Raw genomic sequence first — 24293 nt, forward strand, 5'->3', positions numbered from 1 at the left:
AGCATAGAGTCAAAGATCTCAGAACAGAAGCAGAACGAGTTCATCAAAAACTTCTAACTTTTTTTTTTTTTGGTGATAGTCTCAAAAATCATAGACCAGTGACTACTGTGTCTCCTATTTGAACAGAGTAGTCTGTAGTGATGACTATACTGACAGACCACTGCACTCTGGATATGTGGGGTGCTGAAAATTTATCTCTTTAGTTCATCAGTCTTCAGGTTGAGATTAACTGGACTCATGGACTCTCAACTCTAATTTTTATTTAGAAAGATAACATAGTACACCTTGAGCTGATGTTATAAAAAGATAGCAGCTGTGATAGAAAAGAGACAATCTCAAGGAGCAGGAAATGTACTTTGTATTAGCGAGGAATGTAAATAATTTGCAGCTATAGACAGTCAGTGTTTTAAAACATGTCCATAAATTCCTTGACAATTATTTCCTGGAAGGTAGAGCCTATCCACTCTGCTTGACAGTGGAGCAAACTAAGTGACTTACTATATACCTATACTTACTTATCTCAACAACAATACTTACTCTAAGTTATTAATGCCCCCAAGAAAAATAAAATAAAATAAAATTTCAGCCTTTAGGTTCATGATTAGTCAACAATTTGTTTGGCTTTCTTTTTTTTTTGGTCTCACTTTCTATGATAACTCTTTTTTTCAGCCGCCAGAATCCAGACGTTACCATGATGCCATCATGAAGCCAGACCTTCTACCTTTTGCATCCCATAATGATCCTGGATCTATACTTCCAGAAGGATAAAGAATAGGAAAGCTATCAGGGGAGGGGATGGGATACTGAGATGTGGTGGTGGGAATTATGTGAAGTTGTACCCCTCTTATCCTATGATTTTGTCAGTGTTTCCTTTTTACAAATAAAAATAAAATAAAATAAAATAAAATAGAATTTCAAGCAGTGGTATTCACAAGATGAGTCCTAATATTGGGGCAGCTTAGAATGTTCCTACTCATGACCACAGAGTATGAGCTCAGATCTACAGGGATCTAGAGATCACATAGGCTCCTAAACTGAATATGGGCCCCAGATCACATGAAATTGATGGGGTTTACAGTCAACAATATCTATATACCTTTCCCATACTGGGGAGCTACTCTCTTCCCTGATCCAGCTTTCTGGTCCTTCTTCCAGCCATGACATCATCTCCCTAGATAATAACTTGGATACACCTGCATATCAGATTTCAGGCTCAGGGAAAAAAAAAAAACTAGAATAGCCACAGGCCCTTTGAATATAACTAAAATCCGCCTACCAGCTATCTACAAAATGGAGGACGCCCCCCCCTCCCCGACTCTTCATCTGCACTATTCCAGCCTTTAGGTTCATGATTCGTCAACAATTTGTTTGGCTTTATATATTAACTCTCTTTTCAGCCACCAGATTCCAGATGCTAGCATGATGCCAACCAGACTTCCCTGGACAGACAACCCCACCAATGTGTCCTGGAGCCCCACTTCCCCAGAGCCTTTTCCTACTAGGGAAAGAGAGAGGCAGTCTGGGAGTATGGATCGACCTGTCAATGCCCATGTTCAGCAGGGAAGCAATTACAGAAGCCAGACCTTCCACCTTCTGCATCCAATGACCTTGTGTCCATACTCCCAGAGGGATAAAAATAGGAAAGCTATCAGGGGAGGGAATGGGATATGGAGTTCTGGTGGTGAGAACTGTGTGGAGTTGTACCCCTCTTATCCTATGGTTTTGTCAGTGTTTCCTTTTTATAAACAAAATAAAATAAAATAAAATAATGAAAGAGAGAGTAAAAAAAAAAAAAAAAGGAAAACCACTCCTCTCATCCAATAATCACATTAACCCCCCCCCCCATGACTTGGCAACCACTAGATTTTTATCTCTATGAATTTACCTAGTCAGCTTGCCAAGTATGGCACTCCACATACAGCTACACTACTTCCTAGGCTTATTTATTTAGGATAATTCATATCAGATAATATGTGACTATTTGCATCTGACTTTTCACTTTAGATAACATTTATAAGGTTCATCAACATTTTACTATGTATAAATATTCCCATTCTTTTTCTGTGGCCAAATAATATACCATTATATACAAATACAAATGTCTACAATTGATGAACATTTGGTTGTTTCTATCTTTTAGCTTCGTGAAGAGTGATGATGTGAAAATTGGTTTACATGTATTTGCTTGAGTATCTTTTTCAGTTTTTTTGGGTAGACACACAGATGTGGAATTGCTAGATCAGATGGTAATTCCACATTTAGCTTTTGTAAAGGGATTACCAAAGTACCTTTAACAACAGCTACAAAATTTAACATTCCCATCAACAGTGTCTGAGGGCTCAAATTTCTCTATATTCTTACCAACCCTTATTGTTTCCTAGGGGTTTTTTTTGTTTGTTTTTTTAAACATTCTTTTAACAAGAAGGGCAACAAAAGGGGGGAAATGGTCTCCGGGAGTAGGGGATTCATGGTGCAGGCACCAAACCCTGGCAATAACCCTGGAGGCAAAAAAAAAAAAAAAATTCTTTTCCTAAAGTCATAGACTGGGAGTCAGACAGTAAGTAGCGCAGTGGGTTAAGCGCAGGTGGCACAACGCACAAGGACAGGCATAAGGATCCTGGTTCAAGCCTCCGGCCCCCCACCTGCAGGGGAGTCGCCTCACAAGCAGTAAAGCAGATCTGCAGGTGTCTATCTTTCTCTCCCCATTTCTCTCTCTCCTATCCAACGACAATGACATCAATCACAACAATAATAAAAAAAGAAAGAAAGAAACAAGGGCAACAAAAGGGAATAAATATTTTTTTTAAAAGTCATAGAATTTTTAAAAAGTTATTAACATATATGAAGTGGGATCTCATTGTACTTTTGCTTTCAATTTTCCTAAGGACTAATCATCATTACATGTTATTTGCTGGAGTTAGTCCTAGGGTTGTGGGCATTATTAAGCCATTTAACACCTCACATTCTTGTTATCTATTGGCACATCTTTAGAAAAATATCTATTCAAATATAATATTACTATTCATATTTAGCACAGGAGCCTGTGTAACCTTTGCGTGGGCCCTAGGTTAGATCAATAGAGTTTACAGTTAACAGTATTTATATACTTTTCCCATATTTGTGAGCTTCTCTCTGCCCTGATCCAGGTTTCTAGTCCTAATCTCAACTCTGACACCATCTTCCCAGACAATACTTTTAACCCACCTGCATGTTAGCTGTGGGGCTCAGGCAAAAATGAGTAAAGTCATGGACTCCTTGGAATATAACTAAAATAGACTTCCTAGCTCCTTACAACATGAAGACCCCAAATTTTATCTGCTGTACTCTTACCTTCAGGTTCCTGACCATTAAACACTTTGTTCTGCTTTGTATCTTAATGCTTTTCAACCACCAAGTTGCAGGTGCACCCAGGACACCAACCTGACTTCCCTGGGCAGATGACCTCAACAATGTGTCCTGGAACCCCACCTCCCCAGAGCCCTGCCCCACTAGGGAAAGATAGAAACAGGCTGGGGGTATGGATCAACCTGCCAACACCCATGTCCAGCCGAGAAACAATTACAGAGTCCAGACCTTCCACCTGCTGCTCCTTATAAAGATCTTTGGTCCATACTCCCAAAGGAATAAAGAATAGGGGAACTTCCAATGGAGGGGATGGAATATGGAACTCTGGTGGTGGGAACTGTATGGAATTAAACCCTTATCCCACAGTCTTGTCTATCATTAAATGATTAATAAAAAATAAATAAAAATATTAAATATATATGGCTACTTTCAATTAGGAGTTAATTTTTTTGTTCTTCAGTTAGTAGCATTCTTTATATATTTTAGATATTAAACCCTTATTTAATATGTGACTAATAATTATTTTCTCCCCTTCTACAGGGTTTTCATATTTTATTAATCCCCTTTATAGTAGAGTTCTTAATTTTGATAAAGTTCAATTTATCAATTTTTTTTCCTTTGGTTAATCAAGTTTTTCCATGATATCTAAGACTCCACTGCCAAATCCAAGATAGTTCATAAGAAGCTTGCATAAGGTATCTTATGACAACACCTGCCATCAGAGGGGGGCAGAGAATGGACTTTTTAGAACATAATCATAGTAGAAATTATATTATAACTCTGCTAAACTTAGTGCTTAGTCTCAGTGACTTTAATAAATATTTTGTTAAAAAGTAGACATAAAATATTTCACCCAGCTGCAAAATAGGATCATAATATGCGGAGAAAAATTATTTTCTTATGATCAACATCAAATGTGAACATCTAGAGTTCCTGGTTCAATCACTGATACCATACTCCTACCAGAGTGTTGTTGTAGGCTTCTTTTCTGTCTCGTACGAATCAATCTCTCTTTCATATGCAATAAATAAATATTTATGAAAAAAATCAAGTCAAATACCATAATAATTTTTTGCAGCTACAAAAAACTGCTTAAATTTACATCTGTAAATTGCTCAGGTCCAAACACTATCATCACAGGGAAATGAACATGAGAACCGTAAAACCCTTTGAGAGCAAGAACCAAGCTCCTCACATCAGATCTTATCACTGCTGTATAGTTGTAGAATATACAATCCCAAATATAGGAGGAAAAAAATTACCTTTATTAGGAATACAATTTAAAATTTCTTCTGAGGAAGATGGAATGAGCTGAGAAATGAACCCAGGAACCTCATACATGTTAAATACTACCTCTGAGTGGCCTTTCAGAATGCAATTGTTTTAGTTACTAATTCTTAATACATCACAAAAGAATAGTAAGCATTCAATGCAAACAAAATACACTTTGAAAAATTAAAAAATACACCCCCGGGAAGGGGCTAGACATGGCACCAGGTGGCCAAGCATACTCCTTACAGTGCTCAAGGAGCTGGGGTTCAAGTCCCTGGTCCCTACATATAGGAAGAAAGCTTTATGAGTGGTTATGCCTGGGTTGCAGGTGACTCTCTGTCTCTTTCCTCTTCTCTCTCAATTTCTCTTTGTCTCTATCCAATTAAAAAAAAAAAAAAAAGCACCCACAGGGAATGAACCCAGGGCCTTGTCCATGTGTGAATCAACAGAGCAGCCTCCTTATGCCAAATTTGATTCTCTACTTACAGAGAGCAGGGGAAGAGATGAGACACCCCAAGAGCAGAGAAATACCAGAGTTCTGTTCCGCTATCCACAGAGCTCCCTTGCTGTTACTCATTTGTTCCCACATGGTACTAATACTGGAACCCAGGGCCTCACATAAAAGGTATATACTCCATCAGGATGAGCCATCTTTTGACACCCATTTTGAGACTTAAGCCACAAACATTGTCACAAAAAAGAAGTCATTACTATATTTAAAGAAGTAGTGCAAAGTTATAGGAAAATGACTCAGAAGAACAAAAGAAAAAAATAACTTTTGTGAGAGTAATTACAAACCGAATTTTCATCCTCCTCTTCCAACTCTCGCTGCTGTTCCTCATGTCTTTTGGCTTTGATCTCCATAGCTTCTGTAATCAGGTCTCTTAAAATTGATACAGGTTTTGCATTCTTGATAAAAGGATGCTAGGAAAAACAAAATTCAATGGTATAAATTTAAAATATTCCTGAATACTAAAAGAAGACATAAATACTAAGCTGGTTTATAAGTTTCAATAACCACTGTATTATCTATAATTACAGAATTAGATGTATAGGCTACAAAAGGAGAATATTACATCTACTTTAAAAGTAAAGATTTTGCTTTGTCCTCACACATAGGGACATGTAACTTTTGACAAAGAGGGCCAAAAATAATAAATAGAGTCTTCAACATGGTGTTGAGAAAATTGGATTGAAATGTGTAGACAAATGAAACCGGACCACCACATGTCATCATGCACAAAAGCTAACTCCAAATGGATCAAAACACATGGACATTAGACTATACATTAGAAGAAAACACTGGCAGAACACTTCAAAACTTACGCTTTGGAAATGTCTTTGGAGACCCAAGTCTAGGGGGCCAGGCGGTGGCACACCAAGTTAAGCACACACAGTATAAAGTGCAATTTGTCATACTCCCCCCCCAACTCGCCACCCCCCACCCTTGCTCCTTACCTGCTGGGGGGGGGGGGGTCACTTCACAAGTGGTGAAGCAGGTCTGCAGGTGAGTGTACCTTCCGCTCCCTGTTTCTATCTCCCTACCCCTCTTCAATTTCTCTCTCACCTAACCAATTGAAAAAAATAACAGGACAAAGTGGCCACTAGGAGCAGTGGATTTATAGTGCAGGCACCAAGCTCCAGCAATAACCCTGGAGGCAAAAAAAAAAAAAAAAAAAAAAAGACTCAAGTCTAACAGCAAAGAAAATAAAAATAATCCAAAGGGACTACATCAAACTGAAAAGCTTCTGCATAGCAATGTGAACTATCACCAAAACAGAAAGATACCCTACAGAAAAGGGAGATATTTTTATGACATATTTCAGATCAAGGACTAATAACCAAAATACATAAAGAACTAATTAAACTCAGAAAGAAAAAAAAAAGAAACATTTAAAAATGGGGTGACAACATGGACAGAACTTTCACCAAAGGAAAGATCCAGAGGGCCAGTAGACATGAGAAAGTGCTCAAAGTCACTGATTAACAGAGAAATCCAAATAAAGACAATATTGAGATCCACTTTACACCTGTGGGAATGTCATACATTAAAAAGAACAGAAACAATAAGCATTGTCCCGGATATGAAAAAAAATGGAAACCTACACCACTGGTGGGGATCTAAATTGGTCCAACCCCTGTGGAAAACAGTCTGGAGGTTCCTAGAATATTAGAAATGACCATACCATTGATCTATCAATTTCTCTCCTAGGAATTTATCCAGAGAAGCAAAAACATCTATCTAAAGAGACAAATATTCAGTTATATTCAAAGAAGCACAATTTGTAATAACCCAAACCTGGAATCAACCCAGATGCCCAACAGGGGAGTAGCTAAGAAAGTTGTCCTATGAAATACTGCTCGGGGTCAGGTGGTAGCACACCGGTTTCAGCACACATAGTACAGAGCAGGACCCATGCAAGGATCCCAATTCAAGCTCCTGGATCCCCACCTGCAGAGGATCGCTTCACAAGCTGTGAAGCATGTCTGCAGGTGTGTATCTTTCTCCCTCTTTGTTTTCCTCTCCTCTCTCAATTTCTCTATCCTATCCAACAATAACAACAAAAATGAGAAAAGACTAGCTTTCTTCTACCCTAAAATCCCTAGTCTCATCTGCTCTGATCCTAGTTTCTGGTTCCTGTTCATTAAACATCTTGTCTCAACTTAGGCCATGCTACCTTCCAGACACCATGTTATAGATGCTACCATGACTCTATCCCAATTTCTCTGGGCAGATGACTACACCAGTGTGTCCTGGACCCTCATATCTCCAGAGCTCTGGTCCACTGGGGAAAAATAGAAACAGGCTGGAGGTATGGATTGACCTGTCAATGCCCATACTCAGCCTGGAGAAGCAGCTACAGAAGCCAGAACTCCTCCCTTCTGCTCCCCATAAACAACTCTGATCCATACTCACAGTGGGGGAGAAGTGATAGGATGAAGATAAGAGGACTCTGCACTCCAGCTCCATCAGCACCCAGAGAGAGAGAAGGAAAAGGAGAGAGACATATGGAGGTAGCTATGGTGTCATGACTGGCTTAGAGGGGAAGAGAGGATTAAATCAGAAAAAGAAGGGGCAACTATGCATAAATGGGGACAGATAGTTGTAGAGAAGATGGTTGACCCTTGTCTACAACTTTAGGGGAACTGTGGTAGATTGCAGTGGGGACAGTGAAGATTGAGAACTCTGGTGGTGGGAATGGTGTGGATTCAAACCCCTGTCAACATGTAATTATGTAATATGAAAATTAAAAGGAAGGAAGGAAGGAGATGACCACAGGAGCAGTGGATTCCTAGTGTCAATAACTGTACTGTAAACCATTAAGCCCCCAATAAAATGATAAATATAAAGTTAATGGCATATGTAATATACTGCAGTAAGAAACAATGATATATTCTCCTTTGCTACAACATGGAAAGAACTAGAGGGGATCATGTTGAATGAGATAAACCAGGAGAAGGACAAATACTGGGCGATCTCATTCACAGATGGAATCCAAGAAACATAGCAATGGTCAGTCCAGGTTGAATCCTCAATGGCCTGGAATCTATCCAGCAATTTGGTGACTAATAAGGGTGAAGAAAGACTACTGAAAGGGGATGGGGAGCTATGTCCCTGGGGTGGTAAAAGATGATGATTTGCATGAGGGTAAAATGTACTGATACCTGTCAGGGAGAAATGTGAAAATGTAACCTTGTGACAACAAAAATCCAGTAAATTGACATTTCTTCAATAAAGTAACATTGGAATTGGAAAAAATATATATGCAAAACATACATAGGTATCTGAGATGCATGCACAGTTCCTGTAAGAGACAGAACAGCTTCTGGTGACCAGAAAAAAAACAAACAAACAAAAAAAAAAACTCTAATAAGATGCTAAGGATACTTGTCCTATCTGACAGTCTTTTAAATCATAAGTGTGTTGTGTTAAACAAACACATCCTGAATTCAATACACAGCTACTGAATGCTGGACATCAAAAGCCCAATTGCTGTTCCCTCTCAAAAGGAACATCCTGACATCTTGAAACAGATTCATCCCAAGACAAAGACACAGTAACAAGTCCTTTCATATGCACAAGGTACTTATGAAAGCACTGAGGAAGTACAACTAGCCTACCCAAGTTGAAAGAAGGCTTTCAGGAGGAGTACTTAATTTGCACTAGATACAATCAGACAATAAGAAAACAGTTGGAGGAGTTCTCTAAAGTTGGGATTGAGCTGAGGAAAATGCACGAAAAGACATACAGAGGGTTGAAAAAATGTTCTATGTGAGAAATTATAAGTGGGAGGGGGAGATGGTAAGAGGTCAACTAAAAGGCCAGATAAGGACGCCAATACTGTAACATGGGGCTTGACTGGCCGACAATCGTAAGACAGTGGGGGTGGGGGGAGTCAATATTGGCACATATACATTATTCAAAATCATTTGTTCTTAATATAGTAAAGGATATTTGGGCCAAAATTAATTAGGAACTAGAGGGTAAAAGAACTCGTTACTGAAGTAGTCAGACAGGTTAACCTCATGGGCAGAAAACAGAGTGGAGAAAAAGAAGGTAGGGGTGTAAGGGAAATGGGATAAAACAAGAGCAATTAGCTTCTCCGTTTGCTATCTTCAGTGAGGCATATTACTGGGCTTTAGAGCCTTCACTCACAAATTTAAGGAATTATACTAGCTATCTCTTATTTTTCCATCACAAACTCTCTAAGTTAAAAAAAAAAAAAAATCTGTGTTCCTTTTCTTGGAAAAAAATGAGAAAGTACTATGAAAGAAAGACTAGAAAGACATGTTAGTTAATTTAACCAAAAGTCAGTTATTAAATACACTCAGATTTACACTCAGTATTATATATTGTGGTATTTGTAATTTTCTGCTTTTCTTTTATCCTTTCTTATCTTCTTTCATGACCAATAATTTAAATGCTCAATACAATATTGTCAATAGAGCCTTGACTTATGTGTTTAAAATTCCTTTGAAATGTGGACAAAATTTCAAAATAAATATTTCAAGCAATTCTTGAATGTAATCTGTGCAGAGCACAAAACTCAAAAGGGGCATTCAGCAACAACAGTAAAATAACAGATGTTATTTTATTTGCTGACAGATGTTGCTTCCAATATTTGGTAGCTATAATGGTCAATGAATATTGGATACATACATCACACATGATTAAATTCTTCATAGAATATATTCCTAGATGTGAGATTTAGATGTTACAGTCTATGTAGACTGTATTGTATTATAGATATATACTGCTAAAATCCCTTACCTTGAAATTAATTACTATGTTAAAATTTTTAAATAATAAACATTACATTCAAAAGGCTGTTTTTAATACCCTTTTATCAATCTTTTTTCTTTTCAATGATACTACTAAAAACTTTAGAAAAGCTACTTTTTATAAGAACTGTTATATGTTGTACCTTTTTTGCCATTTAACAAGAACTATTGCTAAAATATCAAGGTCTTGGGGCCAGGCAGTGATACAGCTGGTTGAGTGCACATGTTACAATATTCAAGGACCCAAGTTCAAGTCATCAGTTCCCACCTGCAGAGGGAAAGCTTTGCAAGTGGTGAAGCAGTGTTGCAGGTGTCTGTCTTTCTCTATCTCCCCCTTCCCTCTCGATATCAGGCTGTTTCTATCCAATAAATAAATAAAGATTAAATGTTAAAAAATCAAGGTCTTCTGATTTGATACATACTTATTATCAAGTTGGGAGTTCTAAGTCAATTCTGTTGGGAAGATAAAGATTTTTAGATCCTTTTTAAAAATACTGAATTAGAGGCGGGTAAAAGTAAAACTTGACACACAGATACAAAGTCCATATACAAGCAAGAATATTGAAGCTCTTCACTTAGGTAATGCTGTAACTAGTTATTGCAATTTGTAGCCTTTTCCAGGCACTCAGAGGGCTTTTATTTATATATCTTATAGTAGAGCAAAAAGTCAAATCACAAATGCTGAGACAAGGCATAAGAGATCAAGTGAAAGGCATGACAAATAGATAACAACAGAAACAAGAACTCATCTCGGAACTGAGTACCCTGTGGATATTTCCTTTTAAAGCAACATAAAGGGAAATGTGTTGGTAGTAGTCCCCCTGTCACCAAAGGAAAAAAAAAAAAAAAAAAGCAAAAAACACAGAAGATTAATTCTGAAAGAGAGAAAAATGAACAAAAAGTATGGTGGGTGGGTATTAATCCATACTTTTATGAGGTTTTTATCTTTAAAATTCTGTTAACTAGACTCCACAGCAGTTCTGGGCAATGTCACAGAGCTGCAACTTTAGAGGCATAAGCACTGACCTGTAAAAGTTGTGTCGCAGTAGCTCTTTGCTCAGGATTCTTCACTAGACATTTTTTAACGAAATCGGTGAAATCATCAGACCAAAGTTCTGGCTTCCTGAATGTTGGTGGTGGATTTGTGGGAATCATAAAAATAGCCTAGTAAAAATAAAATATCCCAAAGATACAGTAAGAATCACAGCAGTATGTCAAATAAACAAACCTCTTCATCTATCTTTTTCTTATCAGACTCTAAATCTGAAAAAACAAATTTAAGTTGCTCTAGGATTTCCAGTAAGACTGCAATTCAGGAAGCAAGTCCATCTGCTACTAATGTAATCATTTCCCATTAAATTTCCTCTACTTGAATTGTAGCTCACTGAGCAAATCCTTCTTTATTTTATCTACTATTTTTAATGTCTCTAAAGAAGATTGCATTTCTAAACCTTTCTTCAAATCAAGTACATTCTCGAGTTAATAGATATGTCCCCAAACAGTGCAATAGCAATGTCAGGTTTAATTTACAATTCAATTTGTCATAAGCACTGCTGTTGAGATAGCTAGCAGCAATCCATTTTGCACCTGTAATTTGAAATATTTAAGTATAAATAAAATTACTACATTATGTGAAATAATATTTGATAGAACCAAGATTTTCACTTCCTTCTCTAATTCCAAAATCTTTTTTAATATTTTCATATAATCCTCTCTTTTTTAATTTACTCATAAAATGGAAATATTGACAAGACCATAGGATAAGAGGGGCACTACACCACACAGTTCCCACCACCAGAACTCTGTATCCTATCCTCTTTTGACAGCTTTTCCATTCTTTATCTCTCTGGGAGTAAGGACCCAGGGCCATTATGGGGTGCAGATGGTGGGTAATTCCAAACTCTAAAGGCTACAGACAACTTTATTAATAAATTGATTTTGTATCTGTGATCTAGTACAAGTGATAGCTCTTCACATAGTTCAAGATTCAAACGTTCTAAAGCATCTGTCATTCTTATCTTCCTAATTACAAGGTCACTCTAAAAAAAAATAGTTTTCTTAAGGCAAAAATGTATTGCATGCAAAAGACAGAGACACGCACACTGCTCCGCCACTGTATGCAGTGCCAGGGGTCAAACCCAAGAACCCACACATGTAAGAGTAGGACTCTTCCACTGACCCTCCCAGATCCCTCTAGTCACCTTTTTATTGTATGCAGCACCAGGAGAATGAGCCAAGGGTCTCCTACAAGTGTAATACTTTTGAGCAACCTCCTTGGTCCATTTTAAAAGTCTACAGGTGGGGGGGGGGGGGAGAAGAGAAAGAGACAGAGAGATGATGAGAGAAAAGAGGTAGAGACAAAGAGATGAGAAAGAGGGAAAAATAACAAACATCACTTGACAAAATGAAGCTCCCATCTGCTCACAGTCCTACCATGTATTGCTAGGCATCTAACCCAGATCTTCATGCATGAGAATTTTCGTGTTTTATACATTGACCCACCACCTGACCCCTCTCGAGTCAGCCTTTTTCAACAGAACGTATTCATCCCTAATGTTCTTGGGAAATTACTGTATGTATTGAATTAACCTTTCTCAGTGGCATCAAGAATGGTTCTGGACCATCCACTAGAATACCATTTTCTTTGGAAAGATACATAGATGTAAAAATAATAATGAAATTAAAACAGATTTATAAAGCACTCAATAAAAAAAATTAGTCATCATTTCCATTTTTCTTGTTACCAAAAAAAAAAAAAAAATTCAGCTTAGGAGGTAGTTTAGCAGGTAAAGTGAAGCCTTACTATTCATCAGAACCACCATCTAGAGCACCATGGGCAACACTGGAGATTGTGGGTGGGGTGGAGGGCAGGAATCCCATGGGTTGAGTGGTAAATTTGTTTCTCTCTCTCCCTCCTGCCCTCTATAAAGGGATTAAAAACTAGACCAGGAGACACTTCTTCTTCTAGTGTTGGCCCTTATTCCGTAGTCAGTCAACAGCGTCAGGTTGAAAGCTGTCAGGAGCTGCTTGTTGCTGGCTTTGAAAGTGACTGGGATCCATGTGGATTCAGTCAGCTAGGAAGGATCGTCAGTTTCCCCAATGAATGGGTACTCACGGGATGTACCACAAGAACTCAGTGGTACTCACTGGTCTTGGACTGATTTTCCTATACTGCATTTTAAAGAAAAAGCAAAAAAAAAAAAAAAAAAAAAAAAGAAGAAGAAAGAAAATTGTACAGAAGAAAAACATTACAAAGTGAAGAAGAATTTAACCATATTGAAAGAAATTTAGCATGTAATTTTATATAAGTATATATTTAACAAAGAGATGAGAAACATGACTTTTCTGTAATATTCATCAATATCTGTGCATGCTGTATACAAACAAGGATTTCTCAAAGTTGTAGGTGAAGAATCCAGAAGACCTCCACACTGCAGAATTATGACTTTACACAAGAGAGGTATCTGTCAGGTCCTAATTTTTTCACCTAGATTTTGGTGGTCATTTCTCCTTACATGAAAACCACTTTAATGTACATGGACTTATGTGCCTACTTCTTAGATGAAATAAAGATGGTAAGGCTACAAACTATAATAATACTTAGTAAGATTTTTTTTTTACAATTGAAATAAACTAGTCATAGCCAGGTTTAAAACTGTTCCTATACAGTGACAAAACAATAGATAAAATAATGACCATACATTCTTGTTGATATCAATTTTAAAGTTTTCCTTTGGTATGATAAAACTTGTTCCATTCCCTACTGGCCTCTTATGAACTATTCAAAAACCTGTTGCAAGTATCTTAGGATTTGGACAGAGAGCTCACTAGGTAGGAAATGTGTCTTGCTGTGCATAGAATCAGTTCTAAAATGGGCAAATAACGCAAGATATTTCTTGAAAGATAAACAAGTGGTTAATAAGCATACAAAAAGTCTGACCGTTCACACAGAGAAATATTTCAGTTTCACAAAGAAGAAAAAATGGACATACGCTGCAATAGATAAACCTTACAGACATTATGCTAATTGACAAAGTCAGCTATAAAAGGACAAATGTTAGGTGATTCCTCTTATGTCAGGAAGATAAAAAGTATTAGAGCTACATGCACAGCAATGAGAATATAATTAATTTCATAGAACTATGTAGGATCTTCGTCAATATCCTTCCACAACATTAAAACAAAAACAAAGTCATATCAAAGACAAATTTTACAAAAAATTAAAAAGAACTCAATCATATACCACTTTAACAGTGAGCTTATGAAAGTATAGAGTCAATATGACAAGCACAATGAGTTCTGTAGCAATCATCAATACATAGATGCTACACATGGTCAATCGCACAAAGCACGCGGCTTATACAATAAGAGGGAAACTATATGCCACTGAGAAAGAGAAAGACTGTAATAATCAAGGTTAGAAAAATCTGCTGAGTGCCTACTATGAATAATGGCTGGTGTTGGTCATTACATGACATTCAAAGACATAGTAGAGAATATAATAACTATCCATGGAAAAATTTTATCTGGCCTAGTAATTAAAGAATAAGCAGTAGCGATGTAAAAAAATAGTAGATGGTAAATGTTTGGAGGCGTGACGAAGATATGTCAAAGGACAGTAAGCGAGTTGTTGCAAGAACCAGAGAACAAGCTGATTAACTCTTAAGGAACTATGAATAAGATTAGAAAGGGAATGAAAGATATGGAATTTGTTCTGCAAGATACTGCATGACCTAAGGTTGCTTTTGTTTGTTTGTTTTGTTTTGTTTTTCCTGATATGTATACTTGCTTATGATTCCTGAAGTAGCTTGCTCTTTTTTTTTTTTAACTTGGAAACGCTTAAATACAAAAGATAGTTAGGTGTTAGTGTAAATGTCCCCATTTAAGTAATAACGAGTTCAAACTAGAGTGATATCTATTGAAATGATATGGAAGCAATTCAATACACCAAAGGAAGAACAAATAATGCATGCCAACAACAACCTGTCTGTGGGGGTGTGGGGTGTAGACGAACAGGTGAAAGACTACACTGGAGTTCCAGAAATTAAAAGTTGACACTTTAATTATAAGGTAGTCAATCAAGTATTCTAACAGTTCACCATCACAATTTTGAAAATCCACAAAATATATGCCATTTTACTAAGTGTTATCACTGGCATCTAACTTAGAAAGTGATCCTAAGGACTTTCTGTGTACAAAGCTGTGAAGATTCAATATCCAAGTTTATTGATTCTAGGATAAGAGTTAATCTTTTTATTATTCTATATATCTTCCCTCAAAAAGAGAAAATCCCTTAAGAGAACATTCTTATATATCTCAATTCACACCACACATAATATACTGAAGGTCAGCAAAAGCAGTGGAGCCAGTTTTATCAAACAATGTATATATTTCAATCAAACAACAAATATTTGTCAAGTACTTTGCATTTACAACTATGTTCTAGTAAAAAAAAAAAACAGACAAGACAAAACCAAATTGCATTAGTAATTTAATTTATTCAGCTATCATCTAGCTCAAATCCCCACAAGGTAAGAATCTACTAGAATTAAACTGATATTAAGCAGGACACATGCTCTCATTTTCATAAATGGTCAATCTAGCTTGACTCAATTGTCTATTTTACTTCATGGCCCCTTTAATTATCCAACAGTGACACTGCAGGTTTTGAAAAATGCTACAGTATCTCAGACACACACAACTACAGATCAACTTGAGGGGCTAAAAGAAAAACAAACATATAAAGCAAACAGCAAACGATACGGCACTAGAAAACAAAATTCTTCTACAGGTAACCTAATTAATCTCAGACAGTTCCACAGGTGAAACAGAATCTAAACTGTTAAGTTGAAACAGAATCTAACCGAAAGATAGTTAAGATGGGGATTATAGTGGCTGCTGGAAAAGGAGGACAAAATCACCTGCCACTTCAAAGTAAAGAGTAACAACAAACTGAAACTCCAATGTCTGCAAAGTAGCTCCCGGTGCAGACTGACCTCAAACTGCAGATAAATGATACTAGGCCGTCTAGATAAATTTGTTCATCTGCATTTCTGTTACAAATTGATGGATAACAACTCAGTGATTTATGACCTTGAAGCTAATGCTCTCTTGAACTTTGAGCCAATGAGGAACAGTCTTATCTTGAGATAATCTTAACATCTAAGGCTTACCTCAGCAGTAGCTATTAGAAAACGAAGGATAAGAAGCTTAACTCTAACTTTTATTTGCCTAGTACAATCATAAAGTGAACCTAAAATGTTGACATCCTATTCTCAGACAAGCACAGAACTATAGCATATAGCTCAAACAAGAAATTCTTAAGATGTGATCTCCAAAGTCTCCTGGAAAACCACTCTACCCTTTATTTCTATTTTTTTTCCTTACACCAGATAATTATTTAAGACATTTTCTCACACTTTAGTTTTTTTTTTATTGATTTAATCTAAGCACAAAACACAGATTGTCTTTTATTAGGGAATAGGGCCTGTAGAAAGTTTTGATAATCAGTGGCTAGTCTTAGACTAGCAATTCACTCCCTTCCTTGTCACTAACTAAATGACATGGATATACATCATAGCAGTACAATTTATCTTATCTCTAACACCATTTTGATTGAAGAATGTTAGTATAATAAGTGATACAATTATCTTTGTGTTTGTTTCCACACAATGTGTTGCTTAACTACATATTGAACCTCTGATTAAGTTCTAAAAAGAACTTCCCTAATCACAAGTAGTCACAACAAGTCAAGGAGCAAGTATATTACTTCATGCTTGGAACTTCTTACCTTAGACTCTGGGAACACCAAGAAGATATGGAAGGAGCTAGAGCTTAGAAACAGTACCTGGACTTGTCCAAACTGGAACTCTAGCTAGTTCCTTAGTTTCTGCTACCTTAGACTACCTCTATGAGTCTACTTATGACTCTACTAAATTTCTACCACAGGTCATTCTGTTATAAGATGTGATACAAAGTCAGTCTTCAGAAAAGAGCACAGGCAGCTATTTGTATATGGTGCTCCTTGCCTGAAGTGATAAATCACAGTACAATGAAGGTGACAAGTGTTGGCATCCCAATGGTTTTAACCATTGGGTATTTATTTGTTAGTAATTTTATATAAAGAACTGCATTTCATTTAATTATTTATATAGTAAATATCAATAAAGAGTCAGCATAAATAAAAACTTTTTGCGCCCTCAATCTGTAACATCTGGAAGGTGTGCTTGAATTAATGTTTGAAAGACAAGGTTTTATAGTGACTACAAGTTACAGAAATATACTTTCTATTTTATTTATATCTATCAACAATAGCGCAACAATGTCAATCTTCTCTTATGCCCAATTCAAACAAACAATTCATTAGGAGATACACAAGACATCAAAGAGGAATCTAGAGAAATGAAATAGTGTGACTCAATGCTGCCCAAAGAAAAGAGGTCCCAGCCCACTGGAAAAATATATGTGGTTCTTCTGGTCAGTAGCACACCACTTCATCAACTGGGGCCCTAACCAGGGAATCCTAGGACTTTCACACAAATACAATGGGCCTAGACGTCTAATGGATCCCTCTCTCCACTACCACTGGTCACTTATATCAGTAACATCATCATAAGCCCTTTTGTGGGCCCTCCCGGGACCTTGCCCTCACCATAAATCAGCAATGGTAGAGATAGCACCAGTCTCTGAAGGGAGAGTGGGGTATCCTGCCCTGTCACTCATGGAAGACTAGTCCTGAAATGAATGCAGCCTGCAATGTTCCCCATGTGACCATGAGCTGTGAGCTCAGACCAATAGGAACACAGGGATTACACAGGCTCTGGGGCTATATAGGGCCCTGGGTCAGGTGCATGGTGGTAAACAGTTATTGTATCAACAAAACTTTTTTTTTTTCCAAGAATGGGAGCTACTCACTGCCCTAATCCAACTTTCTAGCCCTTTCTCTCTACTCAGACACCATTCTTTACGACAATATTCTTTTTTTTTTTTAAGTTTTTATTTATAAAATGGAGACACTGATGAGACCATGGGATAATAGGGGTATAATTCCACACAGTTCCCACCACAGGAACTCTCCATCCCATCCCCTCCTCCCCTGAGAGCTTTCCTATTCTTTATCCCTCTGGAAGTATGGACCCAGGGTCATTATGGGGTGCAGAAGAAGGTGGAAGGTCTGGCTTCTGTAATTGCTTCCCTGCTGAACATGGGTGTTGACAGGTCAATCCATACTCATAGCCTCAGACAATATTCTTATCCAACATCAGACTAGCTATCAAACTCAAGCAAAACTATCAAAATTGTGTGCCCTAGGAACATGCCTAAAATGGACTTTCTAGCTTTCTTCTACCCTAAAATCCCTAATCTAATGGGCTCTATTCCTACTTTTTGGTTCCTGTTCATTAACCATTTTGTCTCAATTTGTGTCTTGCCACCTTCCAGACACCAAGCTGCAGATGCTACCATGATTTCATCCTGACCTCTCTAAGCAGATGACCTCACCTCACCTCTCCAGAGTGCTGGCCCACTAGGGAAGGCTAGAAACTAGGCTGGGGATATGAATCAACCTGCCAACGTCCATATCCAGCAGAGAAGCAATTAGAGAAGCCAGAATTCCTACCTTCTGCACCCTAAAAACAACCTTGATCCATACTCCCAGCAGGGGGAAACGTGATAGGAGGAAGAAGATAAGAGGGCTCTAAACTCCAGCTCCATCGGCACCCAGAGAGAGAGAAGGAAAAGGAGAAAGACATTTGGATGTAGTAATGTTGTCATGAGTAGCTTGGAGGAGAAGAGAGGATTGGATCAGGAAGAAAAATGGAGCAATTATGTATAAATGTAGTCAGATAGTTGTAGAGATGATGGCTGGCCCATGTCTACAACCTTAGGGGAACTGTGCTGGTTTGTAGTGGGGAGACTGAAGATTTAGAACCGCAGTGGTGGGAATGGAGTGGATTTATACTCCTGTTAACATTTAATTTTGTAAATCAATATTAAATCACTAATGAAGTTTAAAAAATAAAAATAAAGAAGGAATAATAAAATATAATAAAATTTTAAAAAGAAAATATGTGGTTCTCACAATAAATAAATTCACAAAGTAGACAAGAATGATCATAAATCAGTAATACTAGTCAGGGTACAAGTTACAATGAGCAAGGACCTGGGTTCAAGCTCCCAGTCTCCACCTGCAGTAAGGAAAGTGTCACAAGTGCTGAAGCAGCACTGCAGGTTTCTCTCTCTCTCTCTCTCTCTCTCTCTCTCTATATATATATATATATATATATATATATATATATATATATATTACCTATTCCCTCTCAATTTCTTTATACCTCCAATAAATATTAAACAAATAAAAAAGTAATCAGGAAAGATCAAATTGCCTTTTTCTAGCTCACCTGTTAGTCTTCTAAACAAAATCGGAGTTCTCAAACTATCTTCAGAAGAGACTATTATGATCAACAATCACATGATTCCTATTTTCTTCAGAGTTCAGTATCTACTATTAATCTTCCGGTTGGTTATATACCAGGAAGTTGGTTAACTCAATTAAGTCCATCCTATGGACAGTTTCATATTATTGTACTCATAAATCAGGTTTGAAAAACAAATGCTACTCTCTATGCCCTTCACTGGGTAAATAATCAATCTTTTGAAGAGAACACACACTTTCACATTAAAACTACGTCACAATCACCTAAATTTATAAATTATCAAAAGAAGAGTGCCCTGTTAGTAACAAAGCAAATTAAGTCATATACCTCTGAGGAATGTAATGAGTACCTATATTGCTTTATAATTTGTAACTCTAGCAGAGACAGAACTGAAAAGTAAATGAAAATATCTAAAAAATATAAACTGCTCTTCTGAGAAAGACGACTTGACAATAAATGATTAACTACCAACAGATTAAAGGATACATGAGTAGTGTTTCCAAATAAATAAGAGAAAAATTATAATAAAGCTATATAATTAAGCACAGAGATCAAAATTCTTGCCAAGATTTGCTGTCATTGGCAATGGTCCATATTAAACTCAGCTTCCCCATTTCCAGATACAAATGGAATTGTGAATTTGGCAACTCACTGGAGAGAAAGACTGAAGTACAATCTGGGTTCACATTAAAGTTACCTCATTCTTCTCAACTTAAATCTGACCCAGAGGAAAATTTTTAACAGATTGTGTTGGAATAGTGCCATACTATACTTGGTAAAGTTCAAAATTAGCATTTTTAGATGCTAACCTCAAGAAGTTTTTTTGTTTGTTTCCTTAAAATTAAGTGGGCTAAAAATAAAATATGATAAATTATTAGTATAAAATGAATTATTTAAAGAAACATTGGGGGGAGCAACTTTTAAAACCAGTCCTTCTATCTTATATCTTTTTATTTCATTCATATAGTGAATCTACCCAAGGCTAAACACATGGTAGCACTCAAGCTGTTCATGGGTAAGAGAGATAGTGCTCTGCTTTCCTTTCAAAGCTGACATAAATTTTATGATGGATAATAGACACACATATACCTCACAGTTCCTTGTTATTAAAAATTAACAAATATTTCAAATATTATATGCATCCACAAAATATGGCATTGCACACAGGAGTTACAAATGCTGCTCTCGCAGTAACTTTATGAAATGGTGAAAAAGTCAGGCAAAGTACAACAGAGTGTGATAGGTTCCATGCTCTTTGAGTACCCTGGATGTTACAAAAGTAGAAGAGAGGTGGGAGAAAAATGCAGATACAGAGAAGTAACACTGGCCAGAGAGAAGCCGTAAGAAAGATGGCATGGCCAAAGGAAAGAGGAAAGCAGCAGGAGCAGGAGCAGGAGGAGAAGGGAGAGAAGGAGAAGGTGGAGAAAGAGGAGAAGGAGAAGGAGAAGGTGAGGAAGACAGAGAAACAGCCTTAAGGGTTTAACTCAGTCTGGCCCCCACTGCACTGAAACCATACTGTGGTTTCTTTTGCTTTGCCTCTGTCATTCTATCTGATAAAGTCTTCCTGGAGTAGTGAAACTTCTACAACAAAGGGGGGGGGGGGTTTTGTAAGGGAGTGTGGGGGGATTAAATCTTCACCTACAGACAAATTAAATTAAATTAATTTTTAATGGGAAGATTTTAAGTATGAGAGTAATATGACATGTATTTCATTTCTGAATGAGCACTCTAGAGGCATACTTTTAAAAAAGTTAAAACCCACATCTGTTGTAGAAATCCAGAAAAAAAATGAGGTCTGAAATAGAAAATATAAGTAGAAAAATGGAGATATATCTAAGAGAAAGAAAACAATGTAGATTCAATTGGTGGATACAGAGGGTTTTTTTTTTGTTTGTTTTCTTTCTTTCTTTCTTTTTTAAACTAGTTCAAGGATAGAGAAATTGAGCAAGGAAGAAATTGCCAGAAATACTGGAGACAGCATCAACTGGAGGTGGTGACTGAACTGATTATAAATGGACAATTAAAAAGAGAAAAGAAACTCTTCAGATTTTCAATTTGGCCACTAGTTAGATGATGGTGTCAGTAACTAAGCCAGAAAACACAAAGGTAAAATAAATCTGATGGAAAAGAACATAAAAATACATCTGGAGATGTTGGAATGTTTCGTGATAGTATAAAAATGTTTGAGTAGGGGAGTCGGGCAGTAGCACAGCAGGTTAAGCGCAGGTGGCACAAAGCGCAAGGACCAGCTTAAGGATCCTGGTTCGAGCCCCCGGCTCCCCACCTGCAGGGGTGTCACTTCACAGGCAGTGAAGCAGGTCTGCAGGTGTCTGTCTTTCTCTCTCCCTCTCTGTCTTCCCCTCCTCTCTCCATTCCTCTCTGTCCTATCCAACAACAATGACATCAATCATAACTACAACAATAAAACAACAAGGGCAACCAAAAAAAAAGGAATAAATAAATAGTAAAAAAAATGTTTGAGTAGATCATTAGAAATTCATCTAGAGCTCAAAAGAGTTAAGAGGAAAATAAGGAGATAGGGATGTCCTTGTAATAAATGAGGAAATTAATTTCAGAAGACAATGTCAAATTTCAGGAAGTTACCAACATCAAACAGAAGCAAAGTTTTGAATGACTTAGTACAGGTGTGAGGAAGAAATTGCCAGCCTGTTCAGGGGAAGATGGGAAAGAGGTAAAGAAACTGGGGCGGCAAATAAAAAGTTATCTTTTTTTATATAAATGAAAAGTGCAAGACATCAACCACACAGTTTGAGTCTAAAGGATGTATGTCTGTTTCTAAGATGAAAAGAACCTGAAACCATAAGGTTCCACTAACAAAAGAGATGTGATGGGTAAAGAAGAGAAGGTGTGATTCTTCTGAACTGAAAGAAGGAGGTACATAGTAGTCATTTTAACCAATGTTTCCCTGTTCACGAAAGGTTTATTTGTCTATGATAGAGAGGGCAAGAACTAAGCAGAGCATCACTCTGGTACATGATCAAATTCAGAGACCTCACATTTACAAGTCTTGTACTCTTCTGTTAGGGCATCAGGTGAACAACTAAACCACTGTTTTTCTTATAAACGTCCTCTGCTTAGGCTATCTCAATCCGATTTTTATTTTGTCTTCTAACTTTTGATACATTTATGTACTATGCATAGTAATTATTTTTTTCTATTATAACTAGTATAATAACTAGTATAATAACTGTGCACAGAAATGTCTTAAGTGATCTTATAAAAACCATCTTTTTTAATCCTGGTGAAAATCCAGTCAGGGAATATATCTTTGTGTTTTGATGTCAGAAAACTATGGTAGAGGGCTGGGCGATGGCACACTCAGTGAAGCAAACATACATAATGGGAAGTGCAAGGATCCCAGTTCAAGGCCCTTCCCCACACCCCTCCCTATCTGCAAGCGGGCTGCTTCACAAGCTGTGAAGCAGGTCTGCAAGTATATCCTATCTCTCTCCATCTCTATCTCCTCCTCTGCCCCTCATCTCAATTTCTCTCCTATTCAATAAAAATGGAAAAAATGGCCATGAGGAACAGTGGATTTGTAGCGCAGGCACCGAGCCCCAGTGATAACCCTTGGAGGCAAAAAAAAATAAATAGAAAGGAAAAAGAGAAAGGAAGGAAGGAAGGAAGGAAGGAAGGAAGGAAGGAAGGAAGGAAGGAAGGAAGGGAGGGAGGGAGGGAGAGAGAGAGAGAGAGAGAGAGGGTGGGGAAGAAGGAAGAAGGAAGAAAGAAGAAAGAAAAGAGAAAAACTAAGGTATATGAAGGTTAAACAAGGCATGAATACCAAGTGAAGGATATAGTTAAAGAAAGCATACCACCATTTTCTCAGCCAACAAACTATACTGCCTCTCTATTGAGTAAAAAAGACAAAAGGAAATAAAACGGTCTGTTAAGTTAATAAGACATTACTTTTCCTGTTAGAAAATATTTCTAAGTGTTGTACACTAGGACGAAGGCTGGGAATGTAGCATAACAGTTATGCAGAAACACTTTCATGCCTGAGGCTCTGAGGTCCCAGTTATGATCCCAAGCACTACCACAAGCCAGAGCTGAGTAGTGCACTAATTAAAAAAAAAAAAAAAAAGGAGAAAAAAATTACAATTTTGGAGTCGGGCAATAGCACAGCGGATTAAGCACACGTGGCTCGAAGCGCAAGAACTGGCATAAAGGATCCCGGTTCAAGCTTCCGGCTCCCCACCTGCAGGGAAGTCGCTTCACAAGTGGTGAAGCAGGTCTGCAGGTATCTGTCTTTCTCTCCACTCTGTCTTCCCCTCCTCTCTCCACTTCTCTCTGTCCTAGCCAACAACAATGATATCAATAACAACAATAATAACCACAACAATAAAGCAACAAGAGCAACAAAAGGGAATAAATAAATTTTTAAAAAATTGCAATTTACCGGTCTGAAACTTGCTAAACAATATTTCATATGTTAAACAAGAAAGTCTGGGGAATTAACAGTGTATTATTAAAAATACCTTAACCTTCACTAGTATCAAAAAACACAATTCTCTCATCTATACAAATACATATGTAACATATATACCAACATGATTCTTAAATATTACCATGCATCATTCTTGGGGAAAACTCTCAAAATGTAGATTGCTGAATCTGACCTACAGAGTTCCTGACTTAGTAAGTCTAAGTTAGGACTCAAGCATGAGCATTTGTAATAAGGGCTCAAAAGATCCAGATGTTATATAGGTCTATGGATTGCATTTTGTGAACATTACAGTGATTCTGTAAAGGTTATGTGAGGTGAACATGAAAATAACTAATATAAGCAGTTAATTGCTGTCTGTAATTATTAATAATAAAAATTTGATGAAGATTATGATTTGAGGGGCCAGGTGGTGGTGCACCTGATTAAGCACATATATTACAGTGCACAAGGACCCAGGTTCCAGGCTCTGGTTCCCACGTGCAGGGGGAAAGCTT

General features: G+C 37.2%; 1 protein-coding gene across 1 annotated transcript in view; it reads right to left on the reverse strand.

Moving 5' to 3' along the window:
* The window catches only part of STK3 (serine/threonine kinase 3), a 267643-nt gene that overhangs the window by 128278 nt on the left and 115072 nt on the right, over positions 1 to 24293 (reverse strand). Inside the window, exons 7-8 of the mRNA XM_007532351.3 lie at positions 10927 to 11064; positions 5416 to 5541 (exon numbers count right to left, since the gene is read on the reverse strand). Coding sequence (XP_007532413.1) covers positions 5416 to 5541; positions 10927 to 11064 — 264 coding nt within the window. The remainder of the gene's footprint in view (positions 1 to 5415; positions 5542 to 10926; positions 11065 to 24293) is intronic.

Source organism: Erinaceus europaeus, chromosome 8 (genome assembly GCF_950295315.1).
Source record: "Erinaceus europaeus chromosome 8, mEriEur2.1, whole genome shotgun sequence".
Classification (NCBI taxonomy): domain Eukaryota; kingdom Metazoa; phylum Chordata; class Mammalia; order Eulipotyphla; family Erinaceidae; genus Erinaceus; species Erinaceus europaeus.